We start from the raw sequence: 12,624 nt of genomic DNA, 5'->3' as shown, positions 1-12,624 counted from the left end.
GATATATTGCTCTTTTCTTGAAGCTGAACAAATTCTCACACTTTCGGGATAGGTGCGATACATTAATGGCACAGAAATTGAATGCATACCATTTAGCCAATAGAGTGTTCTAAAATGCAGAAGGACAAGCAGGTCTGTTTTTTTTTGTCTGGTATTTTCCTGATTATAAATTTGTGTCATGTGGCTTCCTAGACCACAAATTGTGTCTCTGGTGAATCGTGTCTTTAACAAGATGACTGCCACAAGACAGTTGTGGGAGCCGTGTTAGAGTGGTATTGGTTCTCCATGTGTGTGACATTAAATATTGACTTCGTCTTCTTTATGTTGATGCATGGCTTTAGCACATGCAGACACGGGCCTGTCTTTATTAGTTGGGTAAATGTCAGTATAACAATGTAATAGAAACTATAACATTTTGCTGACCCTTGTGTTGACTCCATGAACATTGCGAACTGGATTGCTGAGACATGGGTACCCCGGGAGGCCTGTAAGAGAGCTGAAGTTTGGGGCTGGCAGGGGCTGGTCCTCTGTAGGTACAGCATGATATCTTTGTCCTTCGGGAGCAGCTGTGTTCGTGGTCAAAGTGGTTTTGGATGCAAGAAATGATTATAGAGAATATGTTGTTCTGTGGTGTTTTTCATGCTTTACTTGCCATACTTTAAACAGAGATGTTGATCTGTGTTTTGTATACCACCTTGTGTTGGTACCAAGTATAAAGATTTAAACATGTAGGCAGAAGTTCCCATTAGTGCAGAAACTGAGACTCTGTGACCTCCTTACTTGTCTTTTTAATCCTTAGATTGATCTTGAGATGGGAAAGGTAAGCACCGTGGCAGGTGTTGGAACGCAAGGCTCTGATAAAGAGGGAGGAGCCCAAGGAGATCAGCAGCCAATCAGCTCACCCTGGGATCTGGTCATCGGAGGAAGCTCTGGTAAATTAAATACTTATAAAATATTCTAAAAGCTTTGTATAATCAATTATTGGTGCTCATCAGCTGGTTATTTAAATGAAAGAAAATATGTTTTAATGATCTTAGTGGTGGATGCTTCAGGTTTTTTAATTTTAACTTCAGGGAACACATTTGTATAGGTTATCACATATCATGTTTTAGTAAGTACACTTAATTCCACAGCTCTGTTAAGAAGAAATGCCCAGTGAACCCTGAACTGAGCGACAACTTAAAAGGAGGTCAGGGAAAGCTTCCCAGGTCCACCTGCATGTGTACGCTGTATTTTTCTTTATCTCCACAAGTAGATGCTTTTCTTCCCATACTTGGCACCATCCTAATACACTCGCCACAAATGTCAAGACTTCTGCAACAAGATCTGAGCATATTTCTAGCCCTCACACTTGACACTATACTCTTCCTTCCCACCCTAGACACTCTCAACTGATGAATTTTCCACTCATTTATGCAAGCTCTGGCATTTCATCCATCGGACAATGTAACAGTGCTGCGAAGCCACACCACTGGCAGCTGTGTTTTATACCAAAACAACTCACTTTTACTACATGTAGGAAGTTGGCTCTGTATGTACTATTTCAAAGTAAGAAATAGCATGCACAGAGTCCAAGGGTTCCCCTTAGAGGTAAGATAGTGGCCAAAAGAGATAATTCTAATGCTCTATTTTGTGGTAGTGTGGTCGAGCAGTAGGCTTATCAGAGGGTAGTGTTAAGCATTTGTTGTACACACACAGGCAATAAATGAGGAACCCACACACTCAAAGACAATTCCAGGCCAATAGGTTTTTATATAGAAAAATATATTTTATTAGTTTATTTTAAGAACCACAGGTTCAAGATTTCCAAACAATACTTTAAATGAAAGGTATTTCACTCAGGTATCTAAGGAACTTTGAATCAACAAAATAACATGTACAGTTTTGGCAAAAATGGCAATAAGCTATTTTAAAACTAGACACTGTGCAAAATTCAACAGCTCTTGGGGGAGGTAAGTATTTGTTAGTTTTTCAGGTAAGTAAAGCACTTACAGGGTTCAAAGTTGGGTCCAAGGTAGCCCACCGTTGGGGGTTCAGAGCAACCCCAAAGTTACCACACCAGCAGCTCAGGGCCTGTCGGGTGCAGAGGTCAAAGTGGTGCCCAAAACGCATGGGCTTCAATGGAGAAGGGGGTGCCCCGGTTCCAGTCTGCCAGCAGGTAAGTACCCGCGACTTCAGAGGGCAGACCAGGGGGGTTTTATAGGGCACAGGTGGGGACACAATTCAGCACAAAAAGTACACCCTCAGCGGCAGAGGGGCGGCCGGGTGCAGAGTGCAAACAGGCGTCGGGTTTGCAATAGGTTTCAATGGGAGACCCAGGGGTCTCTTCAGCGATGCAGGCAGGTAAGGGGGGGGCTCCTCGGGATAGCCACCACCTGGGCAAGGGAGAGGGCCACCTGGGGGTCACTCCTGCACTGGAGGTCGGATCCTCCAGGTCTTGGGGGCTGCGGGTGCAGTGTGTTTCCCAGGCGTCGAGTTCTTTGAAGCAGGCAGTCGCGGTCAGGGGGAGCCTCGGGATTCCCTCTGCTGGCGTCGCTGGGGGGACTCAGGGGGGTCAACTCTGGCTACTCACAGGGTTGTAGTCGCCGGGGAGTCCTCCCTGTAGTGTTGGTTCTCCGCAGGTCGACCGTGGGCGTCGGGTGCAGAGTGGAAAGTCTCACGCTTCTGGCGGGAAACGTGTGGTCCTTTAAAAGTTGTTTCTTTGTTGCAAGTTTCAGTCTTTGTGGAACAGGGCTGCTGTCCTCTGGAGTTCTTGGTCCTTTTAGATGCAGGGTAGTCCTCCGAGGCTTCAGAGGTCGCTGGACCCTGGGGGACGCGTCGCTGTTGCAGTTTTTCTTGAAGTGAGGAGACAGGCCGGTAGGGCTGGGGCCAAAGCAGTTGGTGCCTCCGTCTTCTCTGCAGGGCTTCAGGTCAGCAGTCCTTCTTCGTCTTGAGGTTGCAGGAATCTAGTTTCCTAGTTTCTAGGGAGCCCCTAAATACTGAATTTAGGGGTGTGTTTAGGTCTGGGAGGGCAGTAGCCAATGGCTACTGTCCTTGAGGGTGGCTTTGTGAGGGGAGGGGGGCACATCCCTATTCCTATTGGGGGAATCCTCCAAAATCAAGATGGAGGATTTCTAAAGGCAGGGGTCACCTCAGCTCAGGACACCTTAGGGGGTGTCCTGGCTGGTGGGTGACTCCTCCTTGTTTTTCTCATTATCTCCCCTGGACTTGCCGCCAAAAGTGGGGGCTGTGTCCAGGGGGCGGGCATCTCCACTAGCAGGAGTGCCCTGGGGCATTGTAACACGAAGCCTGAGCCTTTGAGGCTCACTGCTAGGTGTTACAGTTCCTGCAGGGGGGAGGTGTGAAGCACCTCCACCCAGAGCAGGCTTTTGTTTCTGTCCTCAGAGAGCACAAAGGCCCTCACCACATGGGGTCAGAAACTCGTCTCTCAGCAGCAGGCTGGCACAGACCAGTCAGTCCTGCATTGAACAATTGGATAAAATACACGGAGCATCTCTGAGATGCTCTCTGTGTGCATCTTTTAATAAATCCAACACTGGCATCAGTGTGGGTTTATTATTCTGAGAAGTTTGATACCAAACTTCCCAGTATTCAGTGCAGCCATTATGGAGCTGTGGAGTTCGTTTTTGACAAACTCCCAGACCATATACTTAATATGGCCACAACTGTACTTACAATGTTGAAGAATAGACATAGACACTGTAGGGGCATATTGATCATGCAGCTATGCCCTCACCTGTGGTATAGTGCACCCTGGCTGTAAGGCCTGCTAGGGGGGTGACTTACCTATGCCACAGGCAGCCTTTTGTGTACATGGCATCCTGAGTGGGATACCATGTCGACTTTGCCTTTTTCTTCCCACCAACACACACAATCTGAAATGGCAGTGTGCATGTGTTAGTTGAGGGGTCCCTTAGGGTGGCACAACATATGCTGCAGCCCTTAGGGACCTTCCCTGGTCACAGGGCCCTTGGTACCACTGGTACCTTTTACAAGGGACTTATCTGTGTGCCAGGGGTGCGCCAATTGTGGAAACAATGGTACATTTTCGGTGAAAGAACACTGGTGCTGGGGCCTGGTTATAAGGGTCCCAGCACACTTCTCAGTCAAGTCAGCATCAATATCAGCCAAAAAGTGGGGGGTAACTGCAACAGGGAGACATTTCCTTACACTACACTTTAAAATAAGGCTGTGCACTGCTTCGTGCAGACAAGACATCTGCACCGTATCTCTTTCTACTAACTCAAACACTTTACTCTTTCTCTATCTGTTATTGTGCTTGGGTTGAGGAAAAGGATGTTGAGGGGCATGGTTCTGGAAAAAAGTGATTGCTTTAAAAATTGAATCATCTTAAAAGTCCTGTCTGAGAGTAACCTAAGGGAGGCAGAAATGAGCAGGGATATGGGCCTAAAAAAGAAACTGAGATAGAAACAAGGGGTGCTGTGGCCCTCTGTCTTCACCTAACCTTAAACGCTTTTTTGAGCACAGACAAGGTACCGATAAACAGTATTTGTGATTATTTATATAAGCTGATTATATAGTCTAAATGTTCTGCAACCGATATGTTAGTAAAAATGCACCTCACGCAAGCTGGGCATATTTCTTTCACTGCAGCACATGCACTTTGGTTTTACAGAGCTCTCGTGATGTTTTTGTCATATGGATGTTGCTATCAGTAATCCTCAGTAGGGATCATTCATGTTTCTTAATTGGCTTTTCCCAGTCAAATGGGTGAATCTCCTTTCTCCGGCCTCATTTCCCTGTACAAATATGTATAGGGAAGTGGGCCTCCCACACGTTATGTAGGTCTGACACAACCTAAGGGGGAGGTATTTAATGTGTGCCCACTTGTCAAGAGGATCCCTTTAGGTTCTCCTTTACAGCCAGGGTCATGAAGGCATAGGTTGGCCTCATGCCAAAAACAGGCTGGGTGCCCCAGCATACTGGAAACAGCTCCACTCAGCTGCTCCCTAGTGTTTGCAGGGGAAGGGCAGGTCCTAGTTTTTGACTGGTGTTGCAGGGCATACATCTCCCTTTACATAAAACAGCTTGACTTCACTACTGCACAGTGGCAGTGGAGGGCAGCGGTCTTTCAGTTTGCCCTACCAGCACATGTAGCTGGGTTCCTGAAGAGGAAGCACTGTCGCCCCTCCCACAGCCACAGCTACTAGAATTTTTTGAGTTGGAAACCATGTTTCCTGTGCCTCTTTTATGGATTCCCCACAGCCATGCCCATTTGCAGGTCATGTGCAAGCCTTAGGGATACAGAACAGCTGGCACATACTTGTCAAGAATGTCCTTGCCTGCTCACAGAATGTGCACAGATCACAATATATCATAGGTACTCGCAAAAAAAATTCCAGGGTCCAGTAGTATGGTGTGAGTGTGTGACTGAGGGGTGCATCAATGCCAAAATGTAAGGTGGAAGTAGGGGAAATGAAGCATGTACATACTGTGGACAGTGAGTCTTGAAATTATTTTGAGAGTTTCATTCCATACTTCCCTCTTAATTAAGCCACTAGTCTGTACAAGAATCAGAGATCTGCATTGCAGTGATAAGCAACATCTAGGTATCTATCCCTTTACTGCACCCCATGGGAAAACTTTCTCTGCTTGCTATCGCTACCTTAGGTGAATCCGTACTAGGGAAGGAACTTGATTATTGAATTGGAATGAAGTGGAATCAGACCTCCCAATCTCCTTATGTCTTTAGTCTCTTATCTGTAAACATAAGGAGTGCTTAGAAACAGGCTGTTACATAGAAAGTGCTATAAAATCCTTGACAAAGACTCCACCCCTCTCCTCCCCTCCCCTCCCCTAATAAGGTGTGAAAATCACTGAGGTCAACAGACAAAAACACTCAACACTCAGCCTCCACCGCTACACATGGAACAGTGGGAGAGTTTTAGCAATGGCACTAGGAGACTTGACGTTCACTCCTGTCTTACCACATTGCCAAATATGCTGGTCGTGTACTCTATATTAAACGTATGGACAGATTCCGAGGCACAGTGTCAATGTTTTAGAGAGAGTAGTTCCTGAGTATCAATATTTTTACCTCAGTTTTGTAATGAGCAAGATGGAAACAATGGACCCAGAAAGCATGTTTATTTTATTAATCTCGGCCTCCCCTTACAACAAAATGTGCACTCTTGGCTAATCACTTTCTAAAAATATTCTATGCTCCATTTTGTCAACAGAGATAGAAAAAGCTTAAATTAAATCAAACTAAACACTGGTTGCACATATGTTAATGGAAAAAGAACTGTGACCCAAAAAATATTTGATGTTACTCATGGGGGAGAGAAACCACTTGCTGAAATATGGTGTAGCGAGAAAGTTATGAATCTTGAAACAAGGAGTCCTGTACTGTGGTGTTGGTACTCATGCCTTACAAAATTGTATAATGATAATCAAATCATATCCATCCTTTCCTTTGTCCTTTTATTGCCATTAGGAGATGTAGGTGGGTGAGCCACTGAATGTGAGAGCGTAGCTCAAGCTGGATGCCTGACTCTCGCTCAGTTCAAGGTTATCTTGGATCTTCAAGCCCAAAATGAGACAAGCTTTCATGCATCTTGTGTCTGTCAGCTGCGCTGTAACCTCATGTGCCAATAATTGAAGCATTAACTTATGATGTAAAAATAAGAGCGAGAAAGAGATACTCATCAAATGTCTGAATTGCACAATAAGAAACCAGCAAACCTGGCATCAATCACAGCTTCTCCACATGACCAAACAGAATGATACTTAGCAATTGTTTCATTTGACTTAGCCTAATTTTTCTTCATTATTAGAGCACTTTGAAATACATATTCAGAGTGTGAGGGTACATATCTTTTCTTATGTATTTTATTAAACTATAATGTTGTTCCATATATAATAAAACCTAGGCCACTTAGAGGGTGCACATAACAAATGACTTGTCTTTTGGTTTATTAATGGCATTGTTGCCAGGGTGTGTTAGGGGAAAGCATGAGGGTTTTAAGTTTATGTTTTAAAACTATCACTTTTAATAAATGCCGCTCAATGCAGTGATATAATATACTGCACTAAGGTGAAATGTTTCTGCATGCTAATGAAATACACATTTTTTAATTTTGAAGAGGCGTCATCATATTTGTACATGTTTGAAGGTGTACCTAAAGATAAGTGGGACAGGACACCTTTTTCTTTTAGGTCACAGCCTTTCTAAAGACATCTAAGGGACATTCAGAAAGTTGACCTAGGAAAGCATTCTGCCTCTTGCTTACTATAGGCTCTGTAGATTGTAACTCACATTTTCTTGCTTCCTATTTGCTGGCTTTATTTGTTTTAGACAATTCAGCTTGAGTTTGATCCTTCACTTGCCAAAACCTTATTTACAATATCCTTCTGACTGCTCCCTTTGTGTAAACAGGCCTGTAAATCTTGTCCTTATGTTGTCACATTTGCTGTGCATTCAAAGATGGAGGTCAATGTCAGGTGCTATTTTCTGAGGATGTTTGTTTGCTTTTCTTTCTCTGACTTCAAAGTGAGAGGCTCTATGTGACAATCTTGCTGGATACTCGGGTATGAAGGAGTTTTTTTTCTAGCATACAACAACCTTTAAATGAACTGTGTAAGTATTTCAGAACATATCAAAAATAATAACAGTGAATCAAATTTTTTGTTATTTCTGAAGTTTGTTGGAAACAAATACTTAAAATGATCAAAATAAGTCATTACCCAAGGTAGTGCAATTTCTACACATTCATCTGTGCACTGTATAGATTTATTAGTAAAACTGTATGTCTGTGCAAATGTAGTAGTCATTTCTACTGAAAATGAGTTCTCTGTAATGGCAGTGTGCTGCCACACCATGGATACTCCACTGTACGCCACCGCACTCTACTCTGCACCATTCCACTTTACACCACTCCACGCCATTGGACTCTGCACTACTCCACCCCATGCCACTGCACTTTACCTCACTTCATGCTACACCTCTCTACTCTAACCTGTATCACTCTACTCTGTCAATGTACTCTTCAGTACTCTACTGCACACTACTGCACTTTTCGCCACTCCACTCTAGGCCACACCAATCTACTCTGCACAACTCCACTGTACACTGTTATACTCTATGACACTCTGCAACACTGCACTCTATGCCAATACACTCTACGCCAGTGCACTTAACTCTATAACACTCAACTCTGTCCCTGCACCCTATGCCAATTCACTGTACACCACTCTAATCTACTGTGCATCACTGCACTCTCTTCCACTGCACTCTACACCACTTTACTCTATGTCATTATCCTCATTGCCACTCTAAGCAACTGCACTCTACCCTACACCACTCGATGCCACTCAGTCTACTCTGAAACAATCCACTCTACGCCATGGCACTCTGTACCACACTGCTTCACACTACTCCACTCAGTCACTCTACAGGAATGCACTCTCCACGACTGCACTCTGTCACTGCACTCTACTCTACTCAGCATCCCTATTCTCTACTCCAGTGCTCTCCACTCTTCACCACTGCACTCTGACACTACTCTGCTGCACTCTCCGCCACTAAACTTTTTGCTGCTCTTCTCTGCAGTACTCCACTATGTGCCACTGCACTATATGTCACTATATTCTATTTTGCCCCACTCTGCTACTCTGCACGACTCTATGCCAATCGACTCTACTCTCCATTCTGTGTCACTGCACTCGATGCCACTCTGCTCTATGCCATTGCACTCTGCATCACTCAGCACACTGCCAGTGCAGTCTGTACCTCTCTACGCCACTCTACTCTACACCACTGCACTCGACGCCACCTCACTATATGCCACTCTTCTCTAATCTGCAGCCCTTTACTCTGCGCCACTGCACTGTACACCACTGCACTCTACTATGCACTCTAAGCTACACCACTGCATCTTACAAAGCTGCATTGTATGCCGCTGAATTCAATGCCACTACACTCTACACCAATGCACTCTACACCAGTCCACTCTACTCAATGCCACTCCAGTGTATGCCTTTCTAAAAGACTGAACACTATGCCACCGCAATACACAGCACTCTCTGCCTCGTCACACTACAACACTCTACTCCACTCTTTGCCATTCCACTCTACGAATCTCCACGCAACTCTTCTCTATGTCACTAACTTTTAACCATTCTATACAGCAGATACGTTGGTGTACAACATGGCTAAAACACATTGGCAAAGCCAATAGCTTTTGCGTATGTGAGACCTATTTGCTTTGCCAATGCTTGTTTCCTTCCTTTCCTTTTCTTTATCTCAGTTTACTTGTAAATAAGTGTTTGCCTATTCAAAACCTTTCTGAATTATTAGTACTTAGTCAAGTAAACAGCAGCCCAGTGCTGCTGTTCACTGTGGGGGTGGAGGGAGTCGTTAGAGAAGTTATAAGGGCCGTATTTTGAATATTCCTGCAATGAGACACACTGTTATACAAGGCCGGCATTGGTATTGTGGAAGGTGGAGAGATCCTTGTGTCTGAGACAGAGCCTGCATTCGTTGCTGCATTTCGCTGAAAAATACTGCTCATTTGTTCAAGTTTTGACATTCTGAATAGTCCAGGAGCTTGTAGTGGAATGTTAATGTCTGTAAAATCATCCTTATTCTGTTTTAACCAGTCGTGGCTCACAGTGATTCCTGGGGGTGGGGCGGCACGCGGGGAATGGAGTTTGAGGGGGGATTATTAACATGTTTTAAAAACGTAACTCTGCTCCTGTGCCGCTCCTCTCTCCTGCGTCGTCTCAGCAGCAGGCAGGCACAGGCTTCCAGCCTGCCCTGCGGCCAATCCTGATGCTGCTCAAAGCAGTGTCAAGATTGGCTGGGAGCACCCAGCCAGGGCGCTCCCAGGCAGACTGGGAGCCTGTGCGGGCTGGAGAGAGACCTGTGTGCATGTGTGTTTGGCCAGCCCGAGATGGCTGGCCAAACACACTTGCGCTCTGAAGTGAGTGCACATTGCACTCCCCTCTGCTCGTCGCTCCAATGCCCCACCCCTTTTACAAGGGAAAGATAATAAATCTGGTTTATTATCCTTTCCTTGTGAAAGGATTTGCAGTGATTGCTGATGGCGGGGGGGGGGGGGGGGGGGGGGACGCTCCTCCACCCTTTTGAAGGAGCCACCCCTGGTTTTAACGTCACAACACTTCCTCTGTTTACTTTAATAATCATATAGAAATAATGTATACAGCTCTAACAAACTTCTCAAATGTTTCCTTCCTGTATTTGTGGTTTAAAGATAATTTTTCAAAGAGGAAAAAACGGTGGATTGTCCTGATTTTCTCTTGAGACCACAAGGCACCCCTAAATGTGGCACGTCGTAAGTTAAGTGAAGCCCAGTCGTTCTGTGTTACTAGATATTCGTAGGCACCTCTATTAATGGACCAAGAAGGGACTGTTCTAACCTATGATATTGTTAATAATGTCATTTACTATGTTAAACACTGCAGACATACCTTGTACTCTCCGGTGTAATGTGACAGCGTAAAATAGTAGTATGTCATTGCAGGCGAGCCATGCTGAGCAAATCGGCTTTAATTAGAATAATAACCCCTTTTAAATGTGTATTTTTCTTTCTCTACTGCCGGGTCCAAACTGTAGTAAGTACAAACTGAGTTCGTTATTAAAATGGAACCATTTCAGGGAAGTCAGGGTAGAAGACAGGGCAAAGGTCGTAAGACATTCCGTCACTGCACAGTCTGGAAGGTGTAATGTTGAGAATCGTTCTGTAAAATGGTACTTTAACGCGTTCAAAGAAAGCAGTTCCAAACCTCCTTAATCATTTCGGTTATTGATGACTCAACATTTTGCAATGACTGGTCAAATGTGCGGCTAGTCAAACTCGAACGGCAGATAGTTAAACTTAGTACCTTTGACCCACCCATCCCCACGTAAAAACCATTAAGTATGTCAAGATGCCCGGAACGCTGGGGAGGGGGCGGGGGACTCGCGCACAAGTCTATCTTGGCAGCATCATTTCGCCTCTCCTTCCTGGTCCTCACCAGGACCTGGTCGCCCCCGGCGCTGTACTGTGGAACGGTTTAGCCTCCGCGCCATTGGCCTCTGATTAGACAATTGGGAGTGATTGAAATCACTCCCCTGGCCATATTCAGTGCTGGCTCAGCGGGACGTGCCTGGCAGGAAGTCAAGGAGCTGCGCGCGATGGGTTAAGCACGAATGGCCGGCCTGGGAAACCGCTGGTGGACGGGGGAAAGGGTTCTTGGTATGGCTTTACTAAGAAACCGAGTCTGGTGTACTGGACAAGACGCTCCCACACAAAGTAGACAGTGTACCAAGTTAAAGTACACACAGCGACATTTATTGGTCTCGAAAAGACGGTTTTATATACGTTTGTTTGCGGTCTATATCACGTTTAGTGACCTATCGTGGGGCCCACATCCTGCAACATGTAAAAAAAACAGACGATTTTGCAAGGCATGGAGGTTTACCGTATCCATTCTTAGCCATCAATTTGTATTGGTAGAGTCAAATAAATGGAGAGATTCAGAGAGAGCTGTGACCCTCATAGTTTCGTGGACGCAAGAGGTCTCTTTTGCACTGTTCTACAGTGCTTTAAGCGGATTGAAGGAGAGGGTCTCTAAAAGGGATGTGCAAAACAAGCAGGGCTGGGGATCCCTTACGTGACCTATGAGCCTAAAACGTGAACAACAATTCTGTGCTTCACATAACATGCTTCCTGGCCACGCCATTTGCGTTTTTGTGAGTGCATCCAGACATATTTTACATACCTGCCAATAGACCTGTTGTAGTAGGGAAACTCCCGATTTTTGAAGCAAAACATTTCTGTCTGTCTCTGCTTCTGCTTCAATAGAAGACCGTGGGAGAGATACGTTCTCACGATTTTTTTAAACCTCCCATTTTCCTCTTCTTAAATGTTCGCATGTATTATCTTACAACTACAAACACATAACACCGAACATAAGCCAGGCACATTATTTATTCACTATCAGAAAAATGAGCAACGAACGATATTGTGTCTAATTAAGATTTAAACAGTTTCGCGTTTGAAAATTTGAGGTTGTGAATTAAACATTACAAAGGTAAATTGAAGAACGTATAGATTTTCTGAGTGTCTAAATGACTCACATTAATTTCCTCTGCAAGATCCCCCTCTGCCTTAGTTCCCCCGCATCTCTTAGTGACTTGCTCCATCTTCGTGTCTCACATTTCATCTTCGTTCTCTTCACTGCCGTCTTTTCACTCTCTCCTGTGTGTACTTCATTTAGTATTTTCCTCATCGCCAGCCACTTTCCCTGTCATTCATGTACTCCATATCCCTCCACCTGTAAAGGCTTATTTTTATTTTGCTATAGGGGTGTCAGTATTTCAACAGACATGTAACTCCTTCCCACACTTTTATATAATCTTACTCATAATTAACACAGTTGCTACCATGATTCTCTGTAGAAAAGCCAAGAATTGGATGAGCACGTATTATGAAACCCTTTTTGACCCAGTGAGGGCACCGTGGATGACGCACCACGGGTTCAGCCTTATCCCAAAATGTCTCAGTTGTGTCCCTTTATAAATACACATCCACACCCTGATCTCACAAAGACACCCAGAAGAGACTTATTTCATAGTATAGTGTATACAACAGCCATCCG

General features: G+C 44.7%; 1 protein-coding gene across 2 annotated transcripts in view; it reads left to right on the top strand.

The window, feature by feature from the left end:
- The window catches only part of NHLRC2 (NHL repeat containing 2), a 731,521-nt gene that overhangs the window by 354,692 nt on the left and 364,205 nt on the right, over positions 1 to 12,624 (top strand). For both annotated transcript variants that reach the window (XM_069239322.1, XM_069239323.1), the window contains exon 5: positions 800 to 932. In XM_069239322.1, the coding sequence (XP_069095423.1) occupies positions 800 to 932 (133 nt within the window). The remainder of the gene's footprint in view (positions 1 to 799; positions 933 to 12,624) is intronic.

The sequence above is a fragment of the Pleurodeles waltl genome, chromosome 6 (genome assembly GCF_031143425.1).
Source record: "Pleurodeles waltl isolate 20211129_DDA chromosome 6, aPleWal1.hap1.20221129, whole genome shotgun sequence".
Taxonomy (NCBI): Eukaryota; Metazoa; Chordata; class Amphibia; order Caudata; family Salamandridae; genus Pleurodeles; species Pleurodeles waltl.
This window is presented reverse-complemented; position numbering and strand designations above follow the sequence as displayed.